The sequence below is a fragment of the Manihot esculenta genome, chromosome 18 (assembly GCF_001659605.2).
Source record: "Manihot esculenta cultivar AM560-2 chromosome 18, M.esculenta_v8, whole genome shotgun sequence".
NCBI lineage: Eukaryota > Viridiplantae > Streptophyta > Magnoliopsida > Malpighiales > Euphorbiaceae > Manihot > Manihot esculenta.
In genome coordinates this window covers 3,693,451-3,712,581 of record NC_035178.2, presented here as the reverse complement: position 1 = coordinate 3,712,581, position 19,131 = coordinate 3,693,451, and the positions used below count along the sequence as shown (strand labels likewise).

Here is a 19,131-nt window from a genome sequence, read left to right as displayed (position 1 = left end):
TTTAGTTATAATAATTTCAAAATAGCCGACTAAAATTTCCCCAGTTAAAATTAAAAAAGGAAGAAAACATCAGTGGCTTTTTCATGAGGTAAATTTGTCCGCGTCCTGTTGCGTGTTGACTTGTTGACCATTGAGGGTTTTGTCTTTGTAGTGGGCAACACAAGATGGACCCACCATACATGTGCTCAAGGAAAAGAGGAACCCCTCTCCATCCGAAAACAACTTGTGACTATTTCGCATTACTATTAAAATTATTGACGAGAAAAATATTTTATTAAAAAGTAATTTAAATTTATTTTTAATATAATTTAGACATAAAATATCAAAAATCAAAATAAAAATAATAAAATAATTTTTCTTTAAAATTGCTTCATCTTTTTTTTATGAGCATCAAACTAAATATTAAACAGACTTTTAAAATTCAATATTTAACATGCGGATCAAATTTCATTTATGCATTAAGAAAGTTTAATGTAGTTTATTTTTAACTTTTTTTTAAAAATTAATTTCAAACTTGCAATTTAATCTTAATTTAGCTCAAAATTCAATAAAATCTATAAATAGACCTTTTCCACTTTTGAACTTAATAAAAAAATTAAATTTAAAAATTATGAAATTAGTTTTTTTTTTTTAATTTGAGTCAATAAATCAATGTAGAGTATAAATTTTTAATTTTAGACTAAATTAAGTTTAAATTGAATTTTTTGAGCTATGAAAATAAACTAAATTAAAATTTTACCGTAAATAAAAAAAAAAGTGAAATTGAATATTTATCCATTTACAAAAATTAATGGATTTTTTTAAATAAGATTGATGGATTTTTGTAAAACAAAAAAAAAAGCTACTGATTAACATTTAATTAAATTTCAGCTTTTGAATTTATAATTTCAGAAATTGTTTTAAAATGAATACTTTAATTTAGAGATGAATGGATTATTTAATTATTTATAAAATTATATCACTTAAAATTGTTTTCTCAGAATGTATTTCAAACAACATTATTTTATAAAATTAATGAAAATTCACCCTTAAATAAAATGTTCTTTACATTTATCAGTCTAGTTAATATAAAATAATAACTCGAATTAGTTGGAAAAAAAACTATAGTTTTATGAAATTTAAATTGCTAATTTTAAATTTTTTTACCCAAAAGCAGGGTAATTGCTTATTTATAAGTACTTGGACTCCAATCACTAATATACAATGTGTAATAAATATAATTTTAAATTATTTTTAAGGTTAATGATCAGTAAAAGAAAATTACATGCGACTGCATTGATTTAAATTAATAAAGAAAAAATTAAGAGAGGGGAGGAGGTGGAAAAATTCCAAGGGAGAAAGACCAGGAGAGACTCTTAATGGATATTTTCTTTCTCGTGAGTCGCCACAGATTTGAGGTTGAACACGACGTGATATAAATTTTTCCACGGGTGAAAATGTGGAAAAATCATCAATTAATAATAAATTTACTTATGAAAAAATTTATTAATTCACTTATTAATTTTATAAAATAATATATATATCATCTAAATTTATCTTGTTAGAATTAATTAAATTAAATTCTTTTATCCGAAAGCATTCATAATTTTTCATTCCTAACTATGTTTGATTATTTATTTATTTTGGGAAAAAATCTCTTAAGAGTTAAAAAAACAAGTAAAGAAAGAAACTGAGAATTAAAAAATAAAGAAAAGATAAATAGAGTTTCATTTATTTATTTTAGTACAAACTTTTTACCGTTGTTTTGTTTCGAGAAAAAAAAATAGAGATAGGAAATTAAGGGTAGCATAAAAAATAAAGCAAATTATATTTTAATTACTTTTTTATAACAGTGGTTATATTACTTTTTCCGTTTTATCTTTTTATTTTAATTTTCTAAAATTATTTTTAAAAAAAACTATAATAATATAGAAATTAATTATTATTATTTTATTTTATTTTTAAAAAATAAATTTGATATGAATATAATTAAAAAATTAATAAAAATATATTTTTTAACATATATATATAAAAAAATATTATAATTGGGAGAAAATGTATAATATTATAAATTTAATATATAAATATACGAAGACTTGTGTATTTAATAGTTCCTCTGGTCATATGTATTGTGTCTTGTATCCGTATATCAATGTTTGCATAAGTATGTGTAAGTTGGATCTAAATTCTGCAGTGCTCATAGCCGACCATTCATAAAGTCTCTGTTTGAGGCTCTGAGCTTTGAAGAGTTGCAAATGGTTTCCATTTTATCCTTGCTTCTTCTGATGCTGACTATGTCTCCTCCACTTCCATGTTCACCAACATCTCAAAACACTTTGAGCATAGGCTCGTCCCTCTCTGTGGAGGATTCAGATCACTTGTTGATTTCACCACAAGGAAAATTCTCTGCCGGCTTTTATCCTGTTGGAAAAAATGCTTACTGCTTTGCCATATGGTTCACCCAACCTTCGTGCTATAGGAATAGTGATTGTACTCTAATTTGGATGGCGAACCGTGACGTCCCAGTTAATGGAAGACGTTCAAAGCTCTCCCTTCTAAAAAATGGTAATCTTGTCCTCACTGATGCTGGTCGATCACCCGTTTGGATCGTCACCAATACTGCTTCGCTCTCTTCATTGCAGTTGAGCCTATACGACACTGGCAATCTTGTTCTACATGACTTGAAAGGTAAGATTTCATGGCAAAGCTTTGATTCACCTACTGATACTCTGCTTCCAGAACAAAACTTCACCAAAAACACTCAGCTTGTTTCTTCAAGAAGCGGTTGGAACTTGTCTACTGGGTTCTACAAGTTTTATTTCGACAACGATAATGTTCTCCGTCTTCTTTATGATGGGCCTGAGATATCAAGCGTTTTTTGGCCGGATCCTGGGTCTTTGCCCTGGGAAGAGCAGAGGTCTACGTACAACAGCAGTAGAATTGCCATACTCGATGCATTGGGTCAATTTTCTTCTACTGATAATTTCACTTTTTTCTCTGCTGATTACGGAAAGAAGCTCCAGAGAAGGCTTAAGCTTGATTTCGACGGTAATTTTCGCTTGTACAGTCGAGAAGAGGAAAATGGATCTTGGGTTGTTTCATGGCAGCTCACTTCTCAGCCATGCACTGTTCATGGAATCTGCGGACCCAATAGTGTTTGTTCCCATGATCATCGTTTTGGTAGGACGTGTTCTTGCATTCCAGGGCATAAAATGGCAAACCATTCGGACTGGTCTTATGGTTGTGAACGAGATTTTAGCCTCTCATGTTCCAGTAGCGAGGCTACTTTCCTTAAACTCCGTCATGTTGAATTTTATGGGTATGATTTTGGTTTCTATCCTAATACAACCTTCGACGATTGTAAAAACAAATGCTTGCAGAGATGCGATTGCAAAGGTTTCCAATTTAAATTTATCAAGCACGACCATCCTAGTGATGTTCCATATTGTTTCGCCAAGACGCTGTTGCTAAATGGACAGCGTTCGCCCAACTTTCAAGGAGATCTATATTTGAGAGTGCCTAAGGAAAGACAGCTCTCCGGCGACTGGACCGTTGACGAATTCAGCTGGGATACTTGTAGTAACAGTACCCAAAATGCTATCGAGCTGGGAAGAAAGTATGTGATAAATCATGGGGTTTGGTCTGTGAAGTTCTTGCTTTGGTTTACAATTGGAGCTGGATTTTTCGAGATTTTTGGCGTAATTTTGGTGTGGGCTTTGTTGCTAAAAAACCCGCAGAACAGAGGCGCATTCTCGCAAGGCTACATTCAAGCTGCGACTGGTTTCAAAAGGTTTAGCTATGCAGAAATGAAGAAGGCAACGCGAAATTTCAAAGAAGAAATTGGAAGAGGAGCAGGAGGAATCGTGTATAAAGGCAAATTATCCGATAATCGAGTTGCAGCAATTAAGCGATTAAATGAAGCTCACCAAGGAGAAGCTGAATTTCTAGCAGAAGTAAGCACCATTGGGAAGCTTAATCACATGAACCTAATAGACTTGTGGGGATATTGTGCCGACGGGAAGCATAGGCTTTTGGTTTACGAGTATATGGAGCATGGATCCTTGGCAGAAAATCTCTCTACCAAAGCACTTGATTGGAAGAAGATATTTGAAATTGCCGTAAGCACTGCTAAAGGATTGGCTTATTTGCATGAAGAATGCTTAGAGTGGGTACTGCACTGTGATGTAAAGCCACAAAACATTCTTTTGGGCTCTGATTACCAGCCAAAGGTGTCAGACTTCGGTCTATCTCGGTTGTTGAGCAGAGTTAAAAGTGAGAATTCATCAGGATTCTCAAAATTGAGAGGAACGAGAGGTTACATGGCCCCTGAGTGGATTTTCAATCTGCCCATCACCTCTAAAGTGGATGTCTATAGCTATGGGATTGTTGTTCTGGAAATGGTTACAGGAAAGAGCCCAGCAACGGATGTTCAACATGTTGACGATGGCCAGAACTTAGAACAAAAGACATTAGTATCATGGGTGAGGGAGAAAAAATCTGGAACTGCTGCAAAAGGACATTGGGTTAGAGAGATAATAGATCCCGTAATGGGAAATGATTATGAGATGGATAAATTAGAAATTCTAGCTGAAGTAGCTCTGCAGTGCGTGGAGGAAGACAGAGATGCAAGACCCACCATGGGCCAAGTAGTTGAGATGCTTTTGCGTGATGAAAATCATCCTTAGCTTGTAATTACGAAGGCCTTCCTTCTGCTAGTTTCTCTAGTGTCGGCCTATCTTAAACATAGTTTGCCGTCTCTTTTGCCTGGATGATGCAGTATCTGTATATGAAGCAACAGTGGCCAATGTATCTCAGATGTACATTAAATGATTGGTTTTATGAATGCTTTTCCTTTTTATAATAAAAATTCAAATGTTTAGAATAATTTTAAAATAATAAAATTTATTAAAGGAGTAGAAAGCTTGAATTCATACAAAATTAAATTTAATAATCATTAAATTAATATTTATATGTATATTTGTTATGTACACTTTAATTACTTTTTACATAAATTTTAATTTAATACTTATTAAATCCATAATCATATAGGAAATAATTGACAAATAAAATATATTAATAAAAAAGTAGAGCTTACATAGGGTGACTTTAGATTTATAATAGAGTACTTCAATAAATGCTCAATTAAGTTCCTAACGGCCATACTCATGGTACGAATTTATTTCTTTTAAAAATAAATTAACCTAAATAATTTTTTAAACTATCTAAAATAATTCATCTAAATTATTCAATAACTTTTATATAAATTCATTATTTTTTTTTTTTATATTCAACGATGCAGAATATGAACTTCACATATTTAGATTTTTAATTTTAAAAATTAAAATTATAGTTTTAAAAAATTAAAATCGAATAATTAAATTGATTTTGAGTAGAAATTAAACTAAATCAAATCGATTTGATTTGATTCAATTCAATTTGATTTTTTAAACCTTTTAATAAATTTTTTATTTTTAATATTCTAAAATTTAATTGAAATATTTCAACTAATTTCTCTCTATTATCTTCTTTTTTAAATAGAAATTTTTCTATATTATCAAAAATAATATATTATTATAATTAATTGAGTCGGTTCAATTTTTTAAATATTTATTAAATAAAATTAAATCGAATTAAAATAACTAAAATTTTTAAAATTAAAAATCAAATAAATTATAATTTTAAATTAATTCAGTTTAATAAATTTTTCGATTAAACAATAATGCCAATCATTGTATTCCACTATGAATTTATAAAGTACAAGTGGATTTCTATAAAATAAAATAAAATAAAATAAAATAAAATAAAATAAAATTCACATATTTATCCCTTAAAACTAATTTGATCCATGATAAATTAAATCAATCTAAAGAATTTTATTGATTTGGATATAATTTGAGTAAATGTTTGGATGTAATTTGAGTAATTTGTTTGGATGTAATTATTTGGATATAATTTGAAAATTGGGAGAGAATTTTATTATAAAACAATCATGAAATTAGTTATAAAATTATAGTGTAGTAATTAAAATATTATTTGAGTAAGAAAACTACTTGAAAAAAGTTACTGTGAAAGATAATAGCTGAGATTCTCTTTTTGAATACGGGTAAAAAGAAAATTTAGAAAAATGTCCTTATCGAAATTTTATTGAGAAAGTAGGGCAAGTGACCAGTTGCCCTCAATGTTAATTCGCCCATGGCTGAGTAGTTGAAATGCTTCTAAGCTAAGAAGATATTTGATTTTGTAACTGCAAAATTCAATTACAATTCCATTTCTATTTTATAGTTGTATATCATGTATACATTCCCATCGGAGGCCAGAAGCCCAGGAGAGGCCATGATTCTGGCAATACAAGTTACAGTGTTTGGACCAGAACCAATTGGCGAAGCAGCTAGCTAGCTGGGCTGGGCTTGCTTCTGGCAATCATGCTGAAGTGTGCATCACATTTCTGTTTAGGTGTTGCCAGAGTTTCATCCGCTAAATGCTCAATTTCCCACCTGTACTTGTTGGAAAAGTTAAATTCCACCCATTTTAACTTTTTTATCTACTGAAAGTTTCAATTTAGGTTCAATTTAATTTAAAAAATGAAACTTTTTTGTCCAGTATTTTTTATTTATTGACTTATATCAAAAGTTAAGAAAGTCTTTAATTTTTGGTTAATTTGAAATTTTTTAAACTAATTTAGATAAAAAAAGAATTGAAAATATGATCAATTTTAAGTTCTCCGATAAATATAAATATAGGGATAAAATGAAATTTTAATCCAAGTTCAATATGTTTTAAATGCATTTTTATCTTAAATCCACGCATATTACAAGGAAAGTTAATCAGTGGGCTGGCCTCTGTAGAATTTACAAGTGCTCCAAGATTGCAGGCGCTGAGCATTCCGCTGATAGATCTTATTCCATTACTTGTTAAAGATGTTGTTGGACGTTCCATGTTAGCACCGGATAACTTTTGAGCTTTGCTCTTTTTGTTTTTTTTTTTAAGTTTTTTGGGTCCCATTTACGTGAATATAGGTGAAATTAATGCTTGACAAAAAATGGCTAATATATATGCAAACATTTAAAGGCAACGCAATCAATAAAAAGTAAAAGAGTGGAGTAGGCTAGGCTGAATAGGGCCACCACTCTCGTATTTATAGTCTCTCCCAGCTGTCCTTCCTAGGGTTGTCACACTTCTTTTGTCTTTTTATCATTTCCTTTTCTTCTCCAAGCCAAATTGCCCTTCAAATATCAATTTTATTTTCTAAGAAATTTAATTAAATCATTCAAATTGTTTAAAATAAATTAACCAAATAAACCTTTTCACTATATATATACATATATATATGGTGCAAAGTTATTTGCCTTGAAACGGAATTATAGTTTTTTAAATTTATAGAAAATTGAAAAAAAAAAAAGTTAACTAAATAAGTTATATATATCAATTTTGGGAGTTTTTAAAATTAATGAGTTAACTTAACCCTAATCAAATAAAGTGTAATCCTCTTGGAACTGTGCATGAAATTGTAATTAACTATATTATCTATTTTATCTACAATATCGGAGTAAATATTTATTGTATTATAAAGTATTTTCAAATGAATAATTCGAAATGATTTTTTATGGATTTATAATCTTTGGCATAATTACCATCATCAACACAATTATAGTCCCGTATAACTGTTTTGATCTAAAATAACTGGCCATCACCTTATCCCTTGTCGGAACGGAAAAGAAGCAGTTGGGACCATATGGAGAACGGTATGGTTCAGACGCTGAAACAGTCCGAAAGGAAACTTCCAAGTTACATCATCAGTTTTTTTGGCACATGCCTCAAATTTTGCAATACCCACTCCATATGAATTTTTTCTATGTAACAGAGTATATATACTCATTTAATTTAAAGTTAACACGTTACCTAACTAGACAATACCTAAAATTATTCATTTAAGACCTGTTGTTTCCTAAAATTATTCATGCGAAAGGTTGTTGAAGTTTTCAGCTGCCTTCATTCTGTAGTTCGGCGGCTTGGAAGCCTCCCCACTGACGTTATGTGGCACATCCATCTCTAACTGGAGTTTAGAGTTTCTATTGCTTTGAGCTGTGGACATTTTGTATTTAGGCTGTGTTTATGGGCATATGAGCCCTTTTCGAAATAATAAGAATCCTTGCCTTTGATTTTTTTTGTTTGGAAAAAAAAAAAAATTCCTTAAATATCTAGGGTCATAAAAGGAGAAAGAAATAATGTATATTAAAAACATTGATAGATTTTTCTCTCCTTTTTTGAAGTTCATATTCAAGAATTTCTCTTTTCCTCCACCATTCCCTTATCATACATCCTCTGCTTCTGCCATAAACAGAGCACTCTAAGATACCAATTTTTTCTTCTGTACACTACCAAAATTATTACTTCTGTATAAAGAAACGATTAAAGCAACTTAAGTAAACAAAGATCGTTTTCCCCTTCCAGATCTTCCTTCTTTTTTTTTTTTAATCCTCTCTCTCTCTCTCTCTCTATCCGATTCTTGCTGAGTCGGCTCAGCTGGATAATCTTTGATTGATCACTAGACACTACTCTGTTTGTCTACTCGATTCTACTAATCCCAATACGCTTAACAACGGCATTTCTTATGGCTTCAGTTTGCAAGCACAGCCCATTCTGCTCAATACCAGACATATAATTTCTCACTTCCTTCCGTATCATTTCTTGCATCACTGCCAAAAACTCAGGACTGAAAAACTGCTTCTCATACCCAATTCCCTTATATTGTCCAGCTGGAGCTTGCTGCACTGCCCCAGCAGCTGGCTGTGCCACCGGTGTATGTACATCTTGTATCGGGTTTACTGCTTGATTGAATCCGGATCCTGACCCGGAAATAGATATTGGATTTGAGGCTTCGCAAGAATCGGATCCAGGAAGGGAGAGGCTCAAAGATGTTGGCGGATCCGTAGTGGATGAGACAGCATCTATTAAAAGGCCGGGAGAGACAAGGGAGCCCGCTTTCGCAATGGGTCTGTAAACTGGAGAAGAAGGCATGCCAGGCAGGCTTGAATCACTGACGTCGGATCCGGATGGGCTGTTCGGATTCAGTTGAAGACCCGAAATGTTTGTGCCCGCACCAACACTGGCGGATCTTTTTAGAGGTTGCTGGGCATTTCCATCGTCGCTTAAATCGTCACTCAGGGAAGAGCATTTCCGCTTGAGGGTGGAGTTCCAGTGGTTTTTTATGGCGTTATCGGTGCGGCCATTGAGGAGGCGAGCTATGGTGGCCCACTTGTTACCAAAACGAGCATGGGCCTTGACAATGGTCTCATCTTCTTCAGGAGAAAAGGGCCTGTGCTCGACCTCAGGGGAGAGCTGGTTACACCATCGTAACCGGCACGACTTGCCAGATCGACCAGGAATCGATTTGCTTATCAAAGACCAGTTTCTGGGGCCATAGTTTTGGACCAATCTCTGTAACGCCTCGTCTTCTTCGGGACTCCATGGACCTTTGATCCGATCAACGTCTTTTCTCGCCGTAGAAGCCATGGATGGATTGTATCCCTATTCAAAATTAATAAGGAAAAAGATTTGAATCTAAATAAAATAGGAACTGAAAATCAATTTGCTATTTTGTGTGGGGGAGAGTTTCTTGATGGTGGTGGTAGGGGCGGGGGTGAAGGGAAGCCTCCTTCGGTTTTTATTAAAGAACGGAGTGATTAGAGTAGAGATTGGTATATATATGGAAGGGATAAGGATGACTTGTTAAGCCGGTTATAGTAACCGGTCTATCCGTTATGGTGGGGGATTCTTCCAGGCAAGACAGTTACCAGTAAACAGCTGTCAAATTGACACGCGTCGACTAATGGTACCTCCAGCTTACACGCATAATCACTCGCTCCCCACTCTAAAAAATAATGGATTTTTATCTGCAGTTTTCTGCAATACGACTTGTCAGGTTCACACTGCATCACGGAAGCCATTACCAGTGATGGACGGTCTTGATTGAATGACATGGCACGTGTCCAATTAATTAACCCAAGTGAGGCGGTTAAAACTTAAAAAGGAATGGAACGGAAGCCAACTCATGTAGAAAATATCGGTAATTAAAAGTTAAACGACCGTTTTTGGAAGTTATAAAGGGCATGGTTGGGTTTTAAGTTTTAGTTATTTGGTTTTCAAAATTCAAACAAAAACATGGAGATTAATAAATAAATACATAAATAAATTATGAAAAATGAGGTTCTTATCCAAAGTTCAAAAACAAGTGTACGGGTGGAGGTGGATGGGAGCGGGGATGACTTTGACCGAGCCAGGCTGGAGAGCATTTACGTGAGGGATTTTTATTTAAATAATACTAATAATAAAAAAAAGAAATGAAAAGAGGGATGAGAGAAAAGGACGCACGGATGGTGATGAGCTGGCAAAGAAAACGACAAAAGTTGAGAAGCAGAATCGGGGAAAACGGTACTACAATTATGTCAGTCCAGGCTGTTAAGTGAGCCCCACTGAATTACCCACCCTCTTAACGGCCTACTACTACTCACCACACAACACCTCCACGTGCCGGTCACGCTCCCATCCTCTTTCTGAACTGCCAAAACCGACTCCACCGTCTTACTTGCATGATTTAAAAGTTTTTAAATTAAAATGCACCACTCTCTCTCTCTCTCTCCCTCATGGTTTTACTTTTGTGAAGCTTCGTGGGTTGCTTCATTTTGCTTTGAATTCAAATTAAGAGACAAACCGCTGCCTCAGTATGATGTTGCATCTTTTATAAAGTTATTCTTCTTTTATTGTTGTCCTACTATTTTATTATTAAAAATCCCTTCTTACATATATATATATAAGGAAATATTTATTTTAGTAATTAGCCCTCTAAAAATAATTTTTACAGTTTTATTATTATACAATAATGTGAATATGAGGATTATTTATTTCTTATTATATATTAATAATTTTTCATATTATTGACATCCTCAAAAAGATTTTGAACTTAAATATATCCTATTTTGATATTTTTCGATGTATAATATTAACTCCTGTAATTAATAAATTTGAAATTAATTTCATTACATAGTATTAAATTCTTTAAAAAAAAAAAATCTGACTCTGCACCGTGTGTATAGCAATAAATAGTCACACATATGGTATGAATTAATTAAAATCATATATTCGCTAAAAAAATAAAATCAATATTAATTTGATTGGATTTTTATTAAATTAAATAATTAAAGTTTTTAATTTTATTCTTTAGAATAAAAAATATATATAGGAATCAGAATAAATTTAATTAATAGTTTTTATATCATCTAAACCTACTTCTAATTTGTTAGTTTTAATTATATTTGGAAACGGTCTTATGGGTATAGAGATTTTTTTTAAAAAAAAAACAAACAAACAAAGAAAATAACGGAAGAGGGGGGGGGGGGTGGGGGAGAGAAGGGGTGAGAAACAGCAACAAAAACTGAAAGCAGAGAAAGAGAGTGTCTTCAACATGCAATCGTTACGTTGCCTCTCAAAAAAAACATGCAGTCGTTACGCGGCAGACAGCTGCCTATAACACCTCCCTGCCATACACAACCACTCTCACTTTCCACGCGCACCCATCCTCTACCTAACCCTTTCCACTACCCCTACTTCCACGTGACTCCCTTCCACACGAGTGATTTTCACGCTCCTTTAACTCACTTGCCTGCCTCTCATTTTATTTAAAAAAAAAATTATATAATCTCCATAAGAAAAAATTGATTATTTAATATTTTAATTTTATAAAATACATTAATATATCTTTAATATTTTAAAAATTCTATTAATTATTTTTTTAATTAATTTTAACAGTAAAGTATTATAAAAATTTTAAAATAATTTTGACAATAAAAAATAATTAATAAATTTTTAGAAATTTAAGAAATTGATAATTTTTTTAAGATTACAAAAATTAAATATTAAATATAAAAATAGCAAAATTAATGAATAAATTAATTAATAGTATTTTTAAAATATTACAGACATTTCTTATATTTTTTAAAATTAAAAAATTAATTAATAAATTTTTTGCATATTATAAAAATTAAATAATAAATTTTCTTTTATTTATTCCTCAATTTAAATTCCTTTCTTATGATATCCATTTACAAAATAAAAACTTATGTTAACTAATATATATATAAGTTTCCCTATTTTTTAAAGAAAATAACTCCATCATTATATTTTCATATCTTGTATTCCATTGTTAAAAAAAAAAAAGATTCTTTTTGAAAATGGTAATTTGGCAACGAGTGAAATCCAAGACAAAGTTTGAACTGGAAAATATCTGCCTTGTATTATTTATGAAGGGCGCCATAAATTAATTATATATATATATATAAATGAAATTAAGTAAGGTCTGGGGGACATTAAAATTAGTCACATTGCACTGCAACATTATTAGGATTGGTTAGAGGGCAGAGATTGGTCCCAAAGGTGGGCATGCCTGTGGCTTGCCTTTTTGCAACAACTATAATGCCTTGGATTCTCTCATGCTTCCATATGCAACAGAATTTTTTTTTTTTTTTTTCTCAAGGGACAAAGGGGGATGGTGTCAGTCCATTAGAAAGTGGTAACTTTAAGTACTACAAAAATACGGATTAATTCCCAATTAGAGAATATGATTTAAGGGGTTGGGTAGGTGAATCACCCACATGGTCTAAGAAAGAGGGAGGATGTTTCCTTTTCACTGAAGTTTATTGATTAAGTATTCCTTATGGGGCTTAATTTAAACATTTGTATACCCAATGTAAATCAAAGTTCCCATTCCTAGTCCCAATAAACGGAAATTTGGATATTATTAATTTAGTGCAAGTGGAAGCTGCTGCGTTGCTTGAATCCACACCAGCAATTTGCTTAAATTAACAAAACACTTGGAAGAAAAAGATCCCCACCAGATCGAAACCATGTGAGCAGAGAATAATATATAAACAAACTGTAGGCGCTGCTTCGTTTTAATTACTAGTTAACCACAATAGACAATAAAATGCTTAGATTCTTGAACGCATATATCACAATATATGCGAAGAATGGGACCATCGGATTATAAAATAAACAAACGCCGCGCTCACCAGGTTCATTGGTCATGGCCCAAAACATAGACCCGCACACTCATTGGTGCATAAAGCATCTCCACACAAAATATCTTTTGAAGATTGGGAGCTGAGAAATTTTGAGTTGGTGGGTTAAATTTGGCCTAGATTGGCACACGTAGTAAAACCAAAGGAAGCTGTGTCCGTAGTCAAGTCCTATAGTTTTCGTCCACAGCTGTGCAAAATAAATTGCGTAGTTGAGTGGAACCCAGCGCAGACCACGTAGACAAATCAATGATAACCAAACGTCCGACATGTTATATCCTTAAATCATGTAGCTTGAACTGCCATGTATATGTAAGTGTGAACTGTTAGAGACGAGGGGCGGTGGCTAATTTGTCGTATGTGAGTGAGTTGGAGAGTGGTGGGGCCAAAGACTGTAACGGACCTAACCGCAGTACAAGAAAAACTGTTGCCACGTCAATAGCAAGCCAGCTAGAACCCACTTAATCCATTCCCCGAGTTCCAAGAGAATCATACTCTCGGGATTCGCAAAGGTGAGAGTGTAGTGTGGGAAGCATTCAATTATTTGTCCGTAGAGTGGGGTCCGCTTACCATGATTTTCCGCTGCTGCTGCACTCTCCATCTTACGATGCGTATCGTGAGCACCTGACGTTTCATAAAGCATGCGGATTTATCGTACGGATCATTTTCAAGTTTTTCATCAAAATTTCAAGTTTTTTTTTGTTAAAAAAAAAACAAAGAAGAAAATTCCCATGATACGCAAGACCGGGGTGCGTTTGGGGGACGGTGCCCTGTCGGTGTGGGATGCCAACCACCCAATAATAAAGCATGCAATTTTCAGTTACATTACATAAGATCAGTTGAGACTGTAATATAAAAAGTAGTTGTTAAAAAGATATAATTTTATGCATTATCAAAATTTTCAGAACCAAAATATGATATCAAATTTAATAAATAAATTTATTTATAGAATTAAATAAGTATTTCCAATAACAATTTCAACAATAATATAATAAATAAATTTATTTATAGAATTAAATAAGTATTTCCAATAACAATTTCAACAATAATATAACTGAAAGGCTGACTGTCCCAAAGGTCAATGCTAATAATAAGGGGAAAAAAGTCCAATTTACCTGACTGGCTTTTGTAGTTGGTTATAAACCCAAACAAGAAGTCTAGTGATTGAGTTTAATGGGCAAGGGTACTGCTGTGTCCAAAATACTCAACTCTCCAACTACCAACTAATATTTGGGAGAGATATTTCAAAGCAATAATGGAGGAGTCAAGAGATTCAACCTCCCACTTAAAACAATTGAACATAGAGGAAGCTCAGCCAACTGTAATTCAATAGTATTTATGTAATGGGTAATCTCTAGGGTTATGCCACTTTTTCCCTATATAATTCCATTGAAGCAAATAACAACAAAATCCATTTTCATCCTTCACTTCATAACCCAAACAAAAAACATTGACACGTCCTCACAACTTTGAGAATAGAGGAGAAAATTAATTCTCATTCCATGGAGTCAAACTTTGAAAATTAATTATGTTATTTAATATTCTTTAATTCTTGTGAAATTTTTTTAAAATAATTCAAATTTAGAAGAATAGAGTATTAAGGTAGTAAATTAAAAAATCTCTTCGCGCATAGAAAGATATTTTTGTCTCATTTAGTGCCCCTTTCTGTGGAGTTCTAAAACCCTCTTTTCTGTTACTTTCCATCTGCTTCTCATGCCTTATTCTTCCCCTAGCTCAGCTGTGGTTCTCCTTTCCACCACTTAGTTGGGATGTGAATATCTTTTTATCCTATTGTTTTGATAGCTAAAGCATTACTTGTGAGTGTGTTTCTCTTAGAGCTACTTAATGTATTTTCAATTTTCAGTTTTAGTTTTATTTTATGTTTTTAAGATTTTTATGGTTGTTCTACCTTTTCTATTGAATATGGGAGTGCATGAATGATTTTTTGATAAGCGGTTGTCATTTTTCTGAATGCTTAATTTGTATATTTGTAATATCAAAAATTATTTTGATAGTAAAAAATGTGTGAAATCACTAGATAGAGTCAAAAATTGCCATCCATAAGACGTGAAAGAGTCGTCGATGAGCCTTTTTCACTTTTGACCTCTGTCTCTTCTATTTCGATTTTCTTCTTTTCTAATTGAAGACATAATTGTAAAGGTGTTTATTTTGTGAAGAGATAATATTTAGGCTGGTTGAATTTTTGAAATCATGCAAGATTTTAATTATTTATATTTTTATGTTTTAATGGTTGAATCGACTATCTTTATATGATGATTGTATTTTGATGTATCAAATATTTCGCTATATCAAAAGCTGCGCTCCATCGTCCTTTTCCAATTGAGAGTCTTATTCTCTTTGAGTTAGAGACTCAGCTACTAAAATATAGAATTTTGAGACTTTAGGGTTATATCCATTTTTTTTTTTAATACTTCTATGGCAGGTACCGGTGTGGAACTTTGATTTGAAATTTTATTATTTAAAAAAGACACCATTTCAAATAATAAGTAAAAATGATACACTAATGAATTTTTTTTTAACACTAATGGATGAAATCTTGGGCCTTGTAATCCTTACTCGGATCAATAAATTTTATTATTTAAAAAAACACAATTTCAAATAATAGGTAAAAATGAATATGCATTAATGAAATAGAAATCTTTAACTATTCAATTTGAATAATTAAATTAATTTTAAAAAATAATTAAGCTAAATTTTTTACACTAAAAAATCCAGAAAATTGTAATAGTTTTCATCGGCGCTAGTTAGTGCCTACTTATATGATAAGATTAGAATTGAGAGCATGGCACAATCAGTTAGCGGAAGAAAAAGAAAAAGAAGAATTACAGATCATGGTTCTCGTGCTTGAATTTTTAATCCAATTAGAGGAAAGGAGGAGGGGGGGGGGGCCCATTGAGGAATTGACTAGCTAAATAAAGTCAAGAGACCTATCTCTGAATGGACTGATGCAAAACCAATGGGTCCTATCCAAGTTGTTGATGTGAAACCCTAATTTGTCTCCACTAATTATTATTATTATTATTATTAGAGATAATCATGATTATTATGTTTTTTGTCTTATTGGAAGAACAACTTTATTACGTACTATTATATTAATTCGGCAAAGTGGATTACAACTAACATGCTTGATGTTACTTTCATTTCTCAGTATACGTTTAATTTAGTTAATGATTTGCTGAAATCAACTACAAAAGTCTAATGGGTCTCCATCACAACCAATATTCAAATTACAAAAGCAAAAGAAAAAAAATTAGTAAAGAATTTCTTGTATAATAATTGGAATCAAAATTTGATTTGTTTGTGGTTATTAGCTAGACCTATATCAGGACTAGAATCAAAATTGAACATCATAGGTTATAATATGAAAAAAAAACTTTTCAAGTTAAAAATAAATAAATTACATTGAATTTTTATAAAAAAAAAGTTTATTCTAAATAAAGGTACATCTTTTTAGTATTTAAAATAATTACGGAACTGCATAGAATAGTGTAAACTTAACCATATCCATCAAGCTATTTATTTTTCAAAGTGGGGAAAGAATTTTGGTGTGAAGTTGAAGAATCAAAGCAGGACAAGTTTGATATCACAAACTCAAGCATCTCATAAGCTTTTCATAACATCTCTGTATTGGAATAGTTTGGAATTATCAACACTTGAATTAAATTTTGAAACTTGGACACTGTGGAGGAAATTGCAGTTGGTCTAAAATTGTGGCCCAAAAGAAAAAGCTCCAGCCAAAGCAAAATGATTCCTGAATCCTGATGGGCCTAAAAGAAACTGGCTTGTATTTATTGGGCATATGGATAGGATTCCTTCTTTCCAAACTCCAAACCATTATCAATTTCTTCTTCTTTTTTTGTGGCAAGCACTTCGTCTTTGAATAGTCCAAGGCTCCTTTTAAGGGAGGGAAGAAAAAAAATAAATAAATAAAAGCCAGTTGGGTTCTTCTTGAAAGGATAATTAAGGAATGGCTGATGGTAGTGATCATTAATTTTTATTTTGTGTTGCTTTCAAATTTAGATAATTTAGTATTTAATCTATAATATATTAAGGAAATCTATTTTGAATTGTGATTATTTAATCTATATGTATTGTGATATTCATATTAAGAAAATTATAATTATATATCATAAAATAAGATAAATATCTTATAAGATTCACTCCGCAATGATTTTTAATTTTTTCAATATTTTTTAATAAAAATATAAATATAATTGTTACTCTTTTAATTAATCAATAACTTTTGAAAATTAATATTTGAATAAAGAAAAAAAATACAAAATAAGAGAACTAAAACGAAAAGTAGATATTTTAGAGTCATATTTGAATATATTAAAAGTATATATATATATATATATATATATATATATATATATATATATATATTTTTAAAAAAAAAGGGAAGAAATTGACTAGTCGTGACAGCTTTAAACTAAAATTGGAGTTAAAAAAAGTCTGTAAAAAGGAAGAAAACTGGCATGGCCTATTTCAGCTCAAAGCTGATTTTGAAGGTAAAATCAATCTTATCTGTGTTTAGTAAATGATAAAATAAGCTCTTATTTAACAACCCCTCCAACCTTTATGCACATTCATATTTCTTCTATCACATCATTCACCGCAAAAACCTGCAAAGCAGCGCACCGGAGCCTTTGCATATCACCCAGCAATCAACAAATAAGAATTTTTTTTTTTTTTTGTTGTTGTTTTTTTCTGTAATTGCTCAATAAAAATCATGGTTACTTCCAAGCTGTTATGGTTAGTCCTCGCATCGCAAATATTCCATTCCAGTTTAGCTGCCGATCTTCATCCTACGGATATCTTTATTTTAGCAGGCCAAAGCAACATGGCCGGCCGAGGCGGTGTCGATAACGTCACATGGAATGGCTTTATCCCGACTCAATGCAGCTCCAATCCCTCCATACTTAGGCTTAGTGCTCAACTCAAATGGGAAGAGGCGCGGGAGCCACTCCATGTAGACATCGATTTGGAAAAAACTTGCGGGATTGGTCCTGGGATGGCATTTGCCAATGCGGTCAAAGCTAATGAGTCGAGGATTGGCGTGGTGGGTCTGGTCCCATGTGCCATTGGTGGGACTGCAATAAGCGAGTGGGCTCGAGGAACGAGGTTGTATAAGGAGTTGGTGAATCGAGCTAAAGAGTCAGTGAGGTATGGTGGAATAATTAGAGCGATTTTGTGGTTTCAGGGAGAGAGTGATACGGGTCGCAAAAAGGATGCTGAGGCTTACAAGGGGAACATGGAAAGTCTCATTCGGAGCTTGCGTTATGATCTTAACATTTCAGATATTCCCGTAATCCAGGTTGGTATTTTTGATTCTCACTGCAGTTTTAACAGCAACGCCAAACAAACATAAGACAGAGGGAAAGATTAGAATATGGAAGTTAAAAGTGAGTCAGTTCAATTGATTGATTGATATAAAGAGACTCGGTGTTCTTGTGCATAGGTGGCGCTTGCTTCAGGAGAAGGCAAATTCGTAGAATTGGTGAGAGAAGCTCAGCTAGCAATCAAGCTACCAAATGTGAAATGCATAGATGCCAAGGGATTGGCACTCAAAAAAGATCACCTCCATCTTACTACCATGGCTGAGGTTCAACTTGGTCTCAAGTTTGCTAATGCCTATATTACTTCTTTTGGTTATATGCTCCAATGATACACAAGGCTTATGGAGTCGAAATCAAACTTTTCAGAAGCAAGCTCGTTCATTATGTCCTCAGACCCATTAATGTACCATGTTAGCATGATGTATAAAACTGTAAATCAATTCAAGAGCAACAGGACGGCTTTACTGCAAGAAAAGAATGGAGTTGTAAATCCAGCAGTAAAAAGCTGCATAATGAGTTGCATTTTGATTGCCTAGAGTTGCTCTTATTCATTTGTGAAAAAAAGAAAAAGCATTAGTTGTAATGAATTCATACATAATTAAATGTTTATATTTTACTAAGAAACGGAAAAGAAATTGATAGTCAATTAAAAGGAAGATCAATGAATAGCTTAGTAAATTATAAGGTTTTATGTTATATTTTTAATAAAAAAGAATTAAAAC

At 32.3% G+C, this 19,131-nt stretch overlaps 3 protein-coding genes across 3 annotated transcripts; 2 read left to right on the top strand and 1 right to left on the bottom strand.

Annotated features, from left to right (window-relative positions):
* Positions 1 to 2,131: 2,131 nt before the first annotated feature.
* LOC110607014 (putative receptor protein kinase ZmPK1) lies at positions 2,132 to 4,840 on the top strand. Its single transcript, XM_021746059.2, has one exon. It carries the CDS (start codon positions 2,235 to 2,237, stop codon positions 4,662 to 4,664), a length of 2,430 nt encoding a protein of 809 aa, XP_021601751.1. The 5' UTR covers positions 2,132 to 2,234; the 3' UTR covers positions 4,665 to 4,840.
* Positions 4,841 to 8,186: 3,346 nt separating this feature from the next.
* Positions 8,187 to 9,658, bottom strand: LOC110606940 (transcription factor MYB44). The gene has a single exon (XM_021745956.2). The coding sequence runs from the start codon at positions 9,490 to 9,492 to the stop codon at positions 8,545 to 8,547; it is 948 nt and encodes a 315-aa protein (XP_021601648.1). The 5' UTR covers positions 9,493 to 9,658; the 3' UTR covers positions 8,187 to 8,544.
* A 7,931-nt stretch (positions 9,659 to 17,589) lies between these two features.
* On the top strand, positions 17,590 to 19,043 carry LOC110606941 (probable carbohydrate esterase At4g34215). Its single transcript, XM_021745957.2, has 2 exons — positions 17,590 to 18,387; positions 18,532 to 19,043. Exons 1-2 carry the CDS (start codon positions 17,803 to 17,805, stop codon positions 18,736 to 18,738), a joined length of 792 nt encoding a protein of 263 aa, XP_021601649.1. The 5' UTR covers positions 17,590 to 17,802; the 3' UTR covers positions 18,739 to 19,043.
* The last annotated feature ends 88 nt before the right edge of the window (positions 19,044 to 19,131 follow it).